This window comes from Suricata suricatta, chromosome 12 (genome assembly GCF_006229205.1).
Source record: "Suricata suricatta isolate VVHF042 chromosome 12, meerkat_22Aug2017_6uvM2_HiC, whole genome shotgun sequence".
NCBI classification, from domain to species: Eukaryota; Metazoa; Chordata; class Mammalia; order Carnivora; family Herpestidae; genus Suricata; species Suricata suricatta.
The window spans coordinates 46633281-46648661 of record NC_043711.1 but is presented as its reverse complement, the minus strand read 5'-3'; the positions used below and the strand labels follow the sequence as shown (position 1 = coordinate 46648661).

The 15381-nt window shown below is 42.9% G+C and overlaps 1 protein-coding gene across 4 annotated transcripts; it reads right to left on the bottom strand.

The window, feature by feature from the left end:
• Positions 1-1702: 1702 nt before the first annotated feature.
• Positions 1703-15375, bottom strand: PROK2 (prokineticin 2). Of its 4 annotated transcripts, XM_029918476.1 has the most exons (5): positions 15250-15375; positions 13714-13797; positions 11750-11875; positions 4730-4792; positions 1703-3384 (listed from the first exon to the last, which is right to left on the bottom strand). In XM_029918476.1, exons 1-5 carry the CDS (start codon positions 15343-15345, stop codon positions 3280-3282), a joined length of 474 nt encoding a protein of 157 aa, XP_029774336.1. In that variant the 5' UTR covers positions 15346-15375; the 3' UTR covers positions 1703-3279. The 4 variants fall into 4 exon arrangements, with proteins under 4 accessions (XP_029774336.1, XP_029774337.1, XP_029774338.1 ...); XM_029918477.1 differs by lacking the exon at positions 4730-4792; XM_029918478.1 differs by lacking the exon at positions 13714-13797.
• Positions 15376-15381: the final 6 nt, after the last annotated feature.

Below are 15381 nucleotides of genomic sequence, written 5' to 3'. Positions count from 1 at the left end.
AGTCCATGGTTCGTCTCCAGTATTCAGTAGTCTCCCTTGATCTGTGTCCCTCACTCTTCCCCGCTCTCTTTCCCCCTTCCTCTCCCCATGGTCCCCTGCCAGGTCTCTCCTGTTAGACCTATGAATGCAAACATATGGTATCTGTCCTTCTCTGCCTGACTTATTTCGCTTAGCATGACACCCTCAAGGTCCATCCACTGTCCTACAAATGGCCATATTTCATTCTTTCTCATTGCCATGTAGTACTCCATTGTGCATATATACCACATCTTCTTGATCCACTCATCAGGTGATGGACATTTAGGTTCTTTCCATGATTTGGCTAGTGTAGAAAGTGGCACAGTCTTTAGAGAGCAGGAGTTTGTGCACTTTACATACAACGATTTTAAAGACTCTCCATGGGACACGATGACAAGTTTTTTTGAAACAATTATTTGAAAGGTGCTAGCCCTGGTGACAAGTTAAAAAAGAAAAAACACTAGCCAAATAAAGCTGTACCTTAAAAAGAAAGAAGTTAGTCCCCCAATAGAAATAACAATCAAGCAGAGAGGTGACAAATGTTTCGTTACTGTTTTTCTTTGAATGGTAGTGGGTGAGTCAGTAGGTAAGAGTTCCGAGTTTTCTATACAAACCTCACGTTCATTCTCTGGCTATCCTATGATCTACCTCTTTTTGGAGATTTTTAAAATCGAGTTGGTATATGTAAACGCAGAATTTTATAAAAGTTTATTAAATGTTTTTTAACTTGGGTGAAATGGATGGTTGACCCACTCAAGTTTTTAGGACTTAAGAAGAAGGGTGTGTCAAACATTAATGAAAGCAACATTTAGCAAAACAGCTGAAGCGCCTGTCTCTTTACCCATAATTGCACTTGCTGAAGGCAAGGGCTCTTTCCAACAAACTCACTGAGGAATGTTTCCTGCACACAAACTAAACTGAACCAGGGGCACCTGGGTGGCTCTGTCGGTTAAGTGTCCCACTTCAGCTCAGGTCATGATCTCAAAGTTTATAGGTTCGAGGCCCATGTTGGGCTCTGTGCTGATAGCTCAGAGCCTGGAGCCTGCTTCGGATTCTGTGTCTCCCTCTCCCTCTGCCCCTCCCCTCCTCATGCTCATGCTCTGTCAAAAAATAAACATTTCATTATCTACTCAAAGTCATGCCTACTGCACCTCTAAACAAATGCTTATTGATTTATGATGTGGTTTCATCTTAGCTTGGGCAAACCATGCAGTATTTAATACATAGTAGCAGAATATTTACTACTGAAGCTTGAAAAGATGTGAGTTCTTTGTGTGCAATCTTTGTGTGCATTTTGTAGGCTGTTGTGTGCATGTGAGAGGGTTTTCTTTTTTTTTTTTTAATATTTTTACATTGTAGTACTTGTTTTGCTTGTTGGTGGTGTTTGCTTATTTAATACATTCCGTCAAGGACAGAAATTAAAAAAATAAAAATAAAAATAAACAAACATTAAAAAAATAAAAAGCAAATTAAACTGAACCAGAAATAATACTTCTTGGACTAAATATGGTAATTAGGACAGCAAAATCCCATATTTACTTATGGGGCATGTTAGCCCAGGGTAAAGTTACACACAAGGTGCAACTGTGAGTGACGGCTGAGTAAGTTACTACAAAATGGGCATTTTTTTCTTTTTTTTTTGCAATGGTTAGTGGATTGGTATGGTCAAGTTTACTCAGTTAAACACGTTTCATAAGTTGTTTATTTGCGACGTTGATTCCATTCACAATACGTGGGGGGGTTTGCAAGGCCGGGCGGCGCTGGCATCATTCTGAGGCTAGCGCCCCGCATCCTGCCTGACACTCATGATAAACGGGGTGTCACTATTTGCCGGGTCAGTGCAGCCATGCCATGAGTCCGTTCCTGGTTCCAACCAGCTCTGCGTGTCACCATTTTCCTTCTTGTTCCAAAACCCTCCCTGATTTACACATTGCTTACTTCTTGTACTACCTTAAAATGCATGCAAACAGAACTTTCCCGTCCGTGAAGTGAACACGCAAATCCTGTTAGTGCTAGTTTTCCCAGCGTCGGGGTCTCTACCCATTTTAGAATGAGCGCTAAGGGCAATCTGCTTGCAATAAAAACTGACAACAACTGTGACAAAAATAAGGATATAATATTAAAATAAATCAAATGATATACAATACTGTCATTATTCTGATACAGAATTTTTACACAGCAATATGGATAAGGGTACACACGACAGGCGGTCAGGTGATCCATTACAATACACCTTTTGGTTACAAGTAAAGTTTAGATGACAACTCGTCACCGATTTTAAAATGGTAACTCGTGCTAGGCCAGATTAAAATAAATACTTCCTCTTCAAGTGACATTTTCTGGAACATGTCTAACTATGAGACTTAAAAAAAAATAAACTTCATAAAAAGAAAAAAAAGTAAGTGGAACATTGTATTGGAGAGAAGTATTTTGGTTATTTTTTAACCCAAATCTAGAAATACAGTCTAAACTGACTTCCCGTGCCTTCGGAACTCACGAGAGTCACACAGCGGATCTGAGGTCCCGACTCGTGGACAGGTTCCGGGAGAGCTGGAGGGCATGCCCGCCTCCACTCCAGCTGGGACAAGGCCTGGAGGGTGCCATTCTGCCACACACCCTTTGCTGTTTCAGCATCAGGCCAAAGAGCTTGATTCTCCGCAGTGATACCAGCAAGCTAAAGGACATGTAACAACCCCATTCCCCTCCCTAAAATGCTAAAGGGCTCAGAAGGAAATGGCAAAGAATAAAGCTAGGGCCTTAAAATTCTCTGAGGAGAGAAAAGACCCCTGAGGGGGTGTGTGCATGTGTGTATGTGTGCGTGTATGTGCATGTGTGTGCATGTGTGTGCGTGCGTGTGTGTGTGTGTGTGTGGTGGTGGACAGGGCCATGGCGGGGAGTTAAGAGAAAAAGTTTCTGTAACAAAAACACCAAATTCTTATTCTCTCCATTTCTGTGAAAATGGGTGAGTTATTGGCATTTAAAAGGCCAAACTTAACCGAACATAAACAGGGAAATGAGAACCAGTTCCGTAATGCCCTGCACTTTACATTTTTATCCAAAAATCTATTGAATTCCCCTTTCACTGGGAAGAAAAAAAAAAAGAAAAGTCATCTAAACATCAAAGATGGAAATGTTACTTGGATAGTTGAGGAAGCAAGAACATTTCTTTCTGGCATATTACTTGTTTGGCACAATCACAAGTAAATAGACTTTATAGACATCATGTGGCTGTTCACATTTAAAGTTTCTACTCGAAAGTGATTACTTTCGGGCTAAACAAGTAAATCGATTAAATGAAGTCCGTAAACAGGCTAAGCCCGGCATACATGGACATGTGTGATGCATTCTCCGCCCAAAAAATGGAACCTAAGATAAAAGAAGAAAACAGAGTCAGAGCAGGAATCATTAAAAAACAAAACCAAACACAACAACAACAAACCAAAAACATCCAAATACACACAACAAAAAACTCTTCTTCAGAAGTCTTTGGGTAACAAGTTAGTGTTACATTGTGACCTATTCATCAAGCAACAAGCTCAGCTCTTTGTATGTAAGCCTTCTCCATCCTTACAACCACTCTGTGAAGATGACAAATGCTTCACTTATACCCATTTTACAGATGAGAGACTGAGGCACAGAGAGATTAGTAACTTGCCCGAGGTTATATATCCAGAACTTGATGCGTGGCTGGCCACTTGGAGGAGAGAGACCAAGCTTTTAACCACCAAGCTATAATGCCTTTCACTTTTTTCTCATTTCTTTCTTTTTATAGCATTCTACTAATGAGGCTCATTAAGGGAGGGGGTGTGTAACATTAAGGGCATGACCACATTGATATAATGAGTAAATGTCAAGTCACTGACAATGATCAATACATAAATTCACACGTCCGCTCACAGATGGCAGAGGGGTCAAAACTCTGGGGGTGGGGGATGGCGGAGGCGATGGGTTGGAGAAGAACTAGAGAGAAATTAGGGAAGGAGGCAAGCCCGAGTCACGGGAACAAACCAACCAAACCCTGGCCCAGCAGAGAAAGGTCGGATTCATTCCAAGAGTGGCCGGCTGGTATTTCTCCGTCTGGACCAGGCCACCACTGAAGCTGGCTGAGGCGGCACTGGTATGGCAGCCCTCTGTGTGAGGGGCACGGGGGCACCTCAAAGTACGAATACCCTCTAGAGGCAAAGAACAAAATCCATTCTCCCTCCCCTGGGAACCGTGCCCTCTTGAGAATCTGCCTACTTTGCAAGTTATAGCAAGAAAGTTGAACCCCAGGCATGGAGGCGGTGGACAGTCAGTAGAATAGGCTGGCACATTACTCCCATCCAGGGTGAGCTGCTGGAGGCTCATGCCCAGGGATCCTTCTGCAGCTGACACATGGCAGAAAAAGGCATCCTTTCTGTTTCTCAACTCAGATGCCGTGTTCCCTAATCATTCTAGTGTATTTCCTAATTCTATTCCACCAAAAGAGGCCGCCCCATACCAATTATCTGTTCTGAGGAGGAAGTCTCAGATGCATCTTCCAGATGCCTTCTAAGTAATTTCTTGGTACATTAAAAAGAACGCTCGTGCAGACAGTGACAGAACCATTCTGACCTTCCTTCGGAGTTGAGCTCACAGGACAGACCCCACTGCATGGTGGTCCAGCCACGGCCGGGGCCGATTACTCTGGGCATTGCCATGGGGCTGGTACCACACTTAATGTCCTTCTTACCTCCTTTTTCCTTTTTCTTCTCTTCCTCTTTCTTCTTTCCTGCCTTCCATTTCCAAAATGGTTCTGGAAGGGCCAGGGAAATGATTGTGATCAATACATACAAAAGGAAGAGAGGGCCATCCCTCTGCCTTATTTACAAGGGCCTCATTTTCAAGGCTGCAAGGACAGCGCCCACACGCAGGTGCTGCAGCCGTCGGCTCCGTGGAGACTTGTGCACAGAATGGTTCTGTCACTGTGTTCCTCAAACAGCACACGGATGGCTAGCTCAGTCGTCGGCATGGAGACCATGTCAGAGGAAATGGGTGCAGGTCGACTGGCTTGGACGATTACAGGTGGACCGTATGAGAGGTCAGCACCCAGGACCTTCACGATCCATTCTAGCCCTGAGACTCTGAGTGCTTCAGACCTAAAACTACTGGCATGGGCCAGAGGTTCTCAGTCGGAGGTGATTCTGCCCACGAGGGCACACCTGGCAAAATCCAGAGACGCCTACAATGCACAGCGCAGCCTCCAATGACAAAGAGCTATCTGGCCCAATGTGCCAACAGTGCCGACACAGAGAAAAACGAACACAGGCATCGAGAATGAAGGACCAGCTGAAGTAAGTGAACTATAACTATAATGCACACGGCTGACTCTTCTACACGGACACCACCACACACATTTCTTTTATTCGCTCCTTCAGGGAGTGTCACCAGCATATCAGTCCTTGTTCTAGGTGCTACAGATATAGTGATGGACAAAAGAGGAAAGGCCTCTGCCCCGCAGGGAGCTTATATTTTAATGCAAGAAGACAGATAACCAGTAAGATAGTTTGAACTATGAGTAAGTGTCCTCATGGCCCTTACAGCCTTGCCATGTGTCCGCCAGGACACCAGGATCTCTCTCTGGCCTGTCATGCGGGTTCTTAGTACCTTGAAGAGAGCAGCAAAGAAAAATAACAGTGGTGGCCACGGCCACGCCATGGCCAGGCTTCATAAGGCACTGGGCATGAATGCCACCCCAAACCTGGGTGCCAGATTTTTGCCTCACTGTGACATAAGCTAAGTGGCTTCTTCTTCTATTTTTATTTTTTTAACTTTTTATAGTTTATTTATTTTTTGAGACAGAGAGAGACAGAGCACGAGCAGGGGAGGGTCAGAGTAAGAGGGACACAGAGTTTGAAACAGTCTCCAGGCTCTGAGCTGTCCGCACAGAGCCTGACACCAGAGCTCAAACCCGCAAACTGCGAGATCATGACCTGAGCTGAAGTCGGACGCTTAACCGACTGAGCCACCCAGGAGCCCCTCTTCTTCTATTTTTAATGTTTATTTACTTTTGACAGAAATAGAGAGCGAGAAAGAACAGGAGGGGGCAGAGAGAGAAGGGGACAGAGGACCTGAAGTGGAATCTGTGCTGTCAGCAGCGAACCTGACATGGGGCTTGAACCCATGAACCATGAGGTCATCGCCTGAGCTGAAGTTGGAAGCTCAACCAACCGACTTAGCCCCCAGGCGCCCCACAAGTGGCTTCCTCTTGAGGTGAAGTAACGTGGCTGACGGTGGTCACCCGGCTAACAGCAGACATGCCATAAACCCAGTCCTGCTTTCTTCCAGAGGGTGCTCTTGTGCTCTTTTCTCAAACATCACCCCCCCCCCCCCGAGCTTTGAAGCTCTGGGAAGGAAGGAAATCTTGTTTGTGAGCACATGGCCCTTAGCCTGGCCCACAGGAGACAGCAGAGAAAACAGGTGTGGAAGTTGCCTGTCTCCTGCCAAAGCCCCCACCCTAGGCGCCACCTGAAGGCAGGAGGGTGGCCTTCCGGGTCCTGTGCCTTCTGCTCACTCTGCGCACTGCTGCCTGTCACTGAGCAGGGCCCCAAGTGGCTCGTGCCACCAAACGCAGAGCTGGCTTTACTGTGAAGCCAGACACCCTGAGGGCCTCCTTTGTGCGGCTCCCTCCGGGGCTCACGAGGCCATAGGTCTTTGGGACGCTTTCAAAATTATTGTGGGGGCCCCTGGGTGGCTCAGTTGGTTGAGCGTCCAACTTCGGCTCAGGGCATGGTCTCGCCGTTTGTGAGTTTGAGCCCCGCATCATGCTTGCTGCTGTCAGCAAAGAGCCTGCCTTGGCCCTCTGCCCCCCTCTCTGTGCTCCTGCTCTGCTTGCATGAATGTCCCCCCCCCAAAACAAACAAAACATCAGAAATATTGTGAATTCTTCTTTTTCTCATTGAGAGCACCAAGGTGGCATTAACCTCGGCCCAGATCTGCCCCAACAATCTGAACCTAATGATTAGACTGTCCCACAGGACCTCGTAGACCTGGACACCTTTTTCGTATTATCAAGCCCACTTTCCCCTCTTTCAATATCTGGCTTTCTTTCTCCCCTGCCAAGGCTTTTTGTTTTTGTTTTTGTTTTCTTACCTGTACCTGCCCAAAGCGGATTTTCCTCCTACCTTTCCATCTGTAAGCTCCTCAGGACAAAGAACCCCATTTTGGATATTATACACTTAGTAGATACCTGGCAATTTCTCAACAGGCCCATTCAATTCCAGATCTGCATATACTGTGTGACAGACGTAACAGGTGTCTAACAGCGCAGACACGTGAGAAAGTATATAGAAGATGCGTATTCGGAGGCACACATACAGCCAAGGAGCTAACCATTCATCCAAATTTGATGGTTTACTTTAGAGTGAACTCAATCCAACGTTTCTAATAGCCTAAAATTCCAAACAGAGACTTCTAGAAAGAGCCAAGGTAGAACTTCTAGCACTTTCTGGAAGGCATGATTATTATCCACTTACGGCACTTTTAAAAGTAATAGCACTGATACAAAACAAACGTAATGTTTGTGACTTTTCTCACAACAGAGTCAGTTTTGCTAAGGAAAGAAATATATAAAGGAGGGTACATGGGACACCTGGGTGGCTCAGTCAGTGAAGTGTCTATTTCAGCTCAAGTCATGATCTCACGGTTTGTGGGATCAAGCCCTGTGTTGGGTTCTGTGTGGACAGTGTGGAGCCTACTTGGGATTCTGGACTCTCTCTCTCTCCCCTCTTTTCTCTCTCTCTCCCTCCACCCCTCCTCCACTCATGCTCTGTCTCTCTCAAAATAAATATATTTTCAGATAAGGAAAATATATGAGTTAAGTACTAAAGTGTCACTATAAAAAATACAAGAAAACAAAAAACAAAACACAAAACTCGTACTAAAAAGTGTTAACATATAAAAAGTGAAGCAAAAACAATCTTTTGGAGGAAACACAGTAGTTTAAAATGAAAAAAAAAATGACAAGTTATAAAAATAAAAGTATTAATCACAGAGTTATAAACTTCCAAAGCCAAGCAGTAATCAGAACAGGATAGAAATGGCTAATTTTTGTAAACTCTGAAATTTATCAGTATCAGTTAAAATATTAAAATAATGGTTTTTTTTTTGAGACAGTAAAATATCCCTTGAAGATAAATGATTCAGCAATTCATCCTTGATTGTTAGAAAACTGTTAAAAATGATACACTTTAAAACTTTTGTTTGACCAAATATGTGTTTGGGAAACATACATTCCATTCTTCTTAGGGAGACTGATCTTTTATTCTACTTTTGAATCATCAAATGTAAAGTTAAAAACTATATAATTGGTTGATGTATCTGAAATAAAATAGTAAGCTGAACCCAGTGACTATCAATTCCTACCTGTTGTTTGCAATCTCATTCATCAAATATTATTCACTTTCTCAAAATAAACACACATTTGTGGCTAATGACTAAGTCAAGACAGAACGGAAAGTTTACAATTTAAACAGGAGTTCTCTTCACTTATTCATAGTCCTGTGTTTTAAAAACACCAATCCCTGTGACATAACCAGTTAATCCCTTCTGTAAAAACAAAACAAAGAAAAATAAACAAAAGAAAAAAGGGGGGAAAAAAAGAAAGTACTGAACGTGTCACAGTAAAACAATTTTCTATGCAGTCTACATTTTTACCATTTACTGACGAGCTATTAAACTGTAGTTTGATGTTGAATTCTGTATATTACGTTCACCAGCATACATTTACAAATTTTTTTTCTCAAGTTGTTTTGAGTATCAGTGGAGAGATAATTTGGAAGTAACTAGATTTTTACCAGGATAAGTTAATTCCACCCAGAATAATTAACAACTCCTGTACCTACTCTAAAAATAGGTCATTGAAATGACCTAAGAAAATGTATATTTTTGGGGCGCCTGGGTGGCTCTGTTGGTTAAGCCTCCGACTTCAGCTCAGGTCGGATCTCACGTTCGTGGGTTCGAGCCCCACATCAGGCTCTGTGCTGACAGCTAGCTCAGAGCCTGGAGCCTGCTTCCGTTCTGTGTCTCCTTCTCTCTCTGCCCCTCCCCCTCTCATGCTCTGTCTCTCTCTGTATCAAAAATAAATAAAACATTAAAAAAAAAAAAGAAAATGTATATTTTAAGACAGAAAAGTATCTGAGATGAAAAATTGTAACACACTGAGTTCCAGAAGAGAGGAAACATTAAGATCTGACCGAAAACCTTTTTCTTATTTAATCCTTCAGTCCTTTTACCACTTAACTCTAATATGAAAACCACAATTTATTAAAGACTTCATTATTAAAATGATGGTAAAAACCAAAGTGCAGAGATGTACCTGGGTTTAGGGGAGAAGAATGATTTTGTTTACTCTCAGAAAGGACCTTGCACAAGACCTGAACTGGAAGTCATCTAGAAACCTGGGGAAACACAATTTGGTTCTCTTTTTAAAATAGCCTCAGATTTGGGAACCTCATCACAGCTACATAGGCTGTGACCAATTCCCACGTGGGACACCAGGATCTCTCGTCCCACCCCGACCGGTCTGGGGAACTGGAGTACAAAGTGTTCCAATGAAACGGAAGAGCATGGCGATGCACGTCACAAAGATGCTGGCTGGAACACAAGACAGAAATGGAGCCTGGGGTCTCCTGCGCGAGCTCAGCAGTTACTGAGACCCCTCCGAGGTGGCATGTGGTTGTACGCAGAACAGGACAAAGCAAACGTGCTGCACAGGCACCTTGTATTAGATAAAAAACGCACATCCAGCGTTTAGTACAGAGTGTGTGGTACGTCACAGCCTCCAACAGGTGGCAACGGCAATGGCTATCAGTACAAAGAGCAGTTGGGTCAAATGAGTCACTCTCTCCTTGTTTTAGCCCACAGGCCGCGCGACTCTAGGATGCGGGGAGTGTAAGGTTATACTAACACTGTATGAGAACGTCAGTTTTAAAAGAAAAGGTTAAGAGTAAACTTCTCAATGGCAGTGACTCAAATGTATAAATGTGGACTCGCCCTTGATAAGGGTGATGAAAAGCCAGACATCAATGCCAAGGGTGACTGGGCTGGTGTCACCTCCTCGCGGGGAGCTTGGCACGGAGACAGACAACTAACGGTTTACAATTTTTCCTGTCTTAGTGGCCGAGAATAAAAGGTGCAGGTCATGCTTTAAAATGACTGTAAAACCACAGGAAGGGATGGTCTAAGCGGAACAGGAAGTATTTCTCAAGGAAACCACAGGAAAGCCAGACTCAGCCTTCAGAGAGACCCAAACAAGTCGAGTCCCTATTACAGCTCATAGAACTAAACACAAGCCCATTTATTGCATTACCTTTACTCCGAGAAAGTCAAAACAGCAACTGTTACCTGCAACTGTACCATATGATGAAGTTGTTGGGCTTTACCACAGCTTTCAACACCAAGCCACATGTAGAAGGAGGGCTCCAGTTTGCTTCAAAAACACCCCCTTTAAAAATTTTTTCTTAATGCTTATTTTTGAGAGAGAGAGAGAGAGAGAGAGAGAGAGAGAGAGAGAGAGAGAACGAGCATGAGCAGGGGAGGGGCAGAGAGAGGAGGAGACATGGAATCTGAACCAGGCTCCAGGCTCTGAGCTGTCAGCACAGAGACCGATGCAGGGCTCAAATTCACAATCCGTGAGATCATGACCTGAGCCAGCGTCAGACACTCAGCCGACTGAGCCCCCACAAGCACCTGATCATCCCATCTATTCCAAACAGGAGTATACAGCATGTAGACAATGCTGCAGAGACACTGAGCTCTGCCTCCAACAAGCCGCCGGCCTGGGACATGCCCTTCGGGGCTCTGGACTTCACTTTGCTGCTGGGCAAAACCAGGAGGTGGCACCCCCTGGAGGAGTGGAGATCCCAGGGAGAGCTGAGGTCCCGCCATTTTCAAACTTCTGATTTGGAAGGGCCGAGACTCTCCAGGCTCCACAGACTCTTCCACTCATTCTTGTCGCCTACCCCACCCCCTTCCCACCCCCTTCCCGAGGTAATGTAACTGACGGACTCTTGTAGACCCGAGAGTCTGCCACACACCCTCTACAGTGACATCCAACCCAGCCATCATATGGTCACGCCCCTTATGGCCAAAGCTGCTCAAAACTGTTGTTCAGGTCATTCGGATATTTATACTGTTAGATAAGAGAATAAACTGGAAAGTTAAATACCATGAGCCTCTAGGCTTATGAATTGTATATAGCATAGACTGGGTGAAAATATAGGACTTTCAAATTAAGATACCAGGTTAACTATATCCCTGATGCTTTTCCGTAAGAGACAAAACACAAAGTCATCTACGTCTGCCTTATCAGGACATCTGCTATTAAACATCTTTTCAAGAACTTCTATACTCTGATTTTGGCATATTTTATATATACACACACATATATGTATATGTATAAAATATGTATATAAATATATACATATATATTTATCCTAAATAATTTTTAGGCAAACTCATGTTTTTGAGGTTATTTTTATGAAATGTTTCTAATGTCCTGATGTGAAAATGATTCACAGGGTAAGGATGGTAGAGGATACAGTTCTTTATAAGGGAAGGAGAGGGGTTAGGAGGTGGTTTCCCATCCTCATCTTCTCTCACTTGTAATTTCGAGCACATTACCCTGGGTTTCATGCCACACAGGCCTTGCTGGGAGTTGAGTGACCACAACATAATAGAACCACCGAGAATCCAGGTAGATATATATACTAACTTTACGCGTCAGCGGGTGGCAGTTGTCTCCAACTTTGCCCATAGGTGTGCAAATCCTTATGCTCTTAACCCAGATACTAACAGCACAGCACATGCCTCCACCACACTGGGGGTCCTTGTCACAGGCCTGAAAGGTAACAAACAGACACACAGATAAATACAGAGAGCGGGGAAGGCTCAAGCTAAGGAAATCTAAAATTAGCAGTAAAAAGGGCTCTTTAAATATCCAACCACTAGGATTTTACTACTCAACACTCGCACATGAAAGAAAACTGTAATCTCCATTTAGAATAAATGAAGATTTTCCTAGTTTAAAAACAATGGCCTAAAAAACGGTCCACACATTATGAAAATCTTAAATCAACACTCACAGAAAATGTCATGTGTGTTAAAAAAAAACACACACACACATAGAATATCATCTCTCTTTTTCCAGGGTTTTGTGGCTGAATTGGCTTTGAACTTGAAAAACGAGGCTACGTTAGTTAGTCTTATACCATACATGGCCATTAGGAACTACATAAATTGAATCACAAGATTTTATGACTATTAACTGCAGAATACATTGGGCCCAATTTTAAAAACGGATTTAAATGGTCTCTAAATCTGGCATGAAAGGCTCCAGACCCATAAAGGCACTGATGTAAATTTTAAAAGTGCTCCTTCTCTCCCTTTCAAATATTTGTATTTTGGTTCATGAGACTTGATGTTTCTCACACCACTGACTTGATTTTCACCATTTCCTCTTTAAAGAAAGATATTTCATAGGTTGGGAATGGACAAACCAAGACTTTTATCTTACGTTACTCTTCTTTGGGGGGCGAGTAACCTACAAAAAGGAAATTATTGGCTTAGGGTATACATATGTGTACATTATAAAATCAGTGAAACTATTCGTTAAGATCTATCCTATTTAGAAATGCAAATGACAGATAGAGTTATCAACAATGATTACTCAGGGATCTGTTCCCAATATAAAAACTGTAAATGCAAGTAATGAAAGAGTCAACTATGGAGAAATTTTCATACTCTAAATAGAAATAAAATAATGCAGTCTAAATTTATTTGCATGAAAATAGATCTAAAGAACAATTGTTCCTTCCTAGAACCAACAAAAATAGGATGCTTTGAATGGTGTACAATAATCTGATTTGCTAGCAGTAAGGTAAAAACATACTGTACTATGTGTGTAAGGAAATAAAAGTCTACAATTTATAGACAGAAATTTAAAATCTTTTACATTTACTGGAAACAACTAAAACGCTCCTCCAAAGTTCTCCTCCTTCAATGTTTTGGAGCCAGTCACAAATTCTCCAAACATAAATATGTGAACACACCCTGTTTATTGTTTTTCTCTAAAAACTATGAACCATTTTGCTTCAGGGTTGGTTTATTTCCCCCATGAGAGTTTTTTTCTCATTCTATTTAAAACAATTATCTGAACAAAAACTATAGTTTTCACCTTGGGGTGTTAGGACATTTATATGAAAACATCCAAATGTTTCTATTTTCCAATTTTTATGTATATGCCAAAATCATGTATATGTGGCCATTACCATCTATAAATGAGGGGTTCAGTACGTGATCTTTTTCAATACATTCTTAACAAATCTAAATGGAATATAAATCAATTTCACATGAACTATATATACACTACCAAAAAAAAGGTAAATATATAAGGTGGAGATTTCAGACAGTATTTTATATCAACAGACATGCAAGACCCATAATTCTGAAGCCCCACTAACCCTTTATTTATAAGACAATCAAAACAGCCACAATCTTTTAAAGATTCATTCACTTGGATGTTTAACATCCTGAAGATGCTAAGTTACTAAGTTTTTCATGTGACTCCAGATGGTCCCTGTCATGAAGACGTAACTACATTTCTTTATTGCCATGTTGCTTAGAGGAAAATTTTTAAAAATTCACTGATGTAAAAACAACAACAGAAACAGTACATACGCGTCCACGGGAAACCTCTCTAACAGATAAATATCCAATGTGATAAAATTCCATTTTTGTAACAAAAGGCTTCCGTTCTTGGACCTATTTACAAAGAATTGCATAGGCTTATATATTTTTTAATCAGACAGCTGTTGCTTAATGCCCTTCATCCTTAACCCATTGCAGATCTATTCAAATAGTGTTGTCCTGTGAAAGGAACAAAAAGATACTTATATTGTGGAGGAATTCCAGGCTCAGAGGATTAGGAGAAATTGAAAATGAGCCAGCAGGGGCAGGGGGGAAAACCCAATCATGTTTCAACTCATATATTAGAAAGACCTGTAAAAACTTTTTTTTCCAACCACACTGACTGACAAAACTATTCAAATACATTTTTTTAAAAAAAACCTCTACGTATTGTAATAAATACCACAATGCTTATAATACCTATTGGATATAACCAAATACTGTTACTGTACAAGGTCTTTCAAGATGCTATAAACCTATTAACTAACTTGGAGCTTTATTTTCTCAATACAATGACATTTCCCTCAAATGTAAATATTTCATTATGTATCATCAGTTCAAACACAAAAGGTATTGAAATCCCATAAGGTGCACTTAGGTAATTGAAGTAATTTCATGGAGGTGTTAATTTCAGACTTAAAAAAAAGAGTAAAGCAGGTGAGCAACCAGGAAATGGTAGCAATTTTGCATTGTTGATGTTAAAGTAGACTAGATTTTAAAATTTTGTACTGTAAACTCATCCTTCAGATCCACACAAAGAAAATTACTGGTGGTAGTAGCAGAGAACTGGATCACTTCCTACTTCCATAAATGACGAGGACAACTTCTCTAAGTTTAAACTAACATCTACATTGCAATCTACTCCTCATTATGTGGGAGCACTGGAGGTGCTTTATTAGGAACTGGAAATGGAAAACTTTTACAAGGAAAACCTCCAGACGCTGGTTGGGGCTGGGGGTGGGGAACCCTGAAAACCAGAAGGAAGCGTCCCCATTGCTTTTCAAAACGCACACATAGCCTCGGCCTAAGTTATTTCTAAGGGTTTCTGTGGAGGAAGCACGAAGTGCACACTACTTGACCACAGGATTAAGTCTCAGGATTGGGGGATATTCGCCTGGCCCCTTTGCATTGCAGAAAGGGCCTCCCAAATTTTAAGGGTGGAGGTTGGACCGTCTCGAAGAAGTGCTAGAGAAGACTCTGAAAGCAAACTTCTTCCAGCTTAACAGAAAAACCGACCAAACTTGAGAGAGCTTGGAGGGGGATCAGACGGAAACAAGCGGGAGAAGGTGGTGATAAAGGGAGTGGGTGACACTTTGGTCACTTTTTCTCCCAAGGCGCGCCCCCAGTGTCCCGGGCCCGTCTGCCGCTTTTGGAGCAGCGCACGTCTCCCAGCGCGCCGAAGGGTGACTGGGGCAGGTGTCCTGCCCGGGGCGACCCTCCCGGTGCCACCCCTTCCCGAGCACCCCCCGGCCGGGGCGCATCGCGGGCGCACCTCCAGGGCGGACAGGTGCGTCCGGGGCCGCTTACCCCAGTGATGACGGCGGCGTCCGCGGCTGGGGGCGTGAGCAGCAGCGGCGGCAGCAGCAGCAGGAGCAGCAGCGGGGCGCAGCGCGGGCCCCTCATGGCGCCCTGGGGACTGCTCGGCGGTTGGGGGCCGTT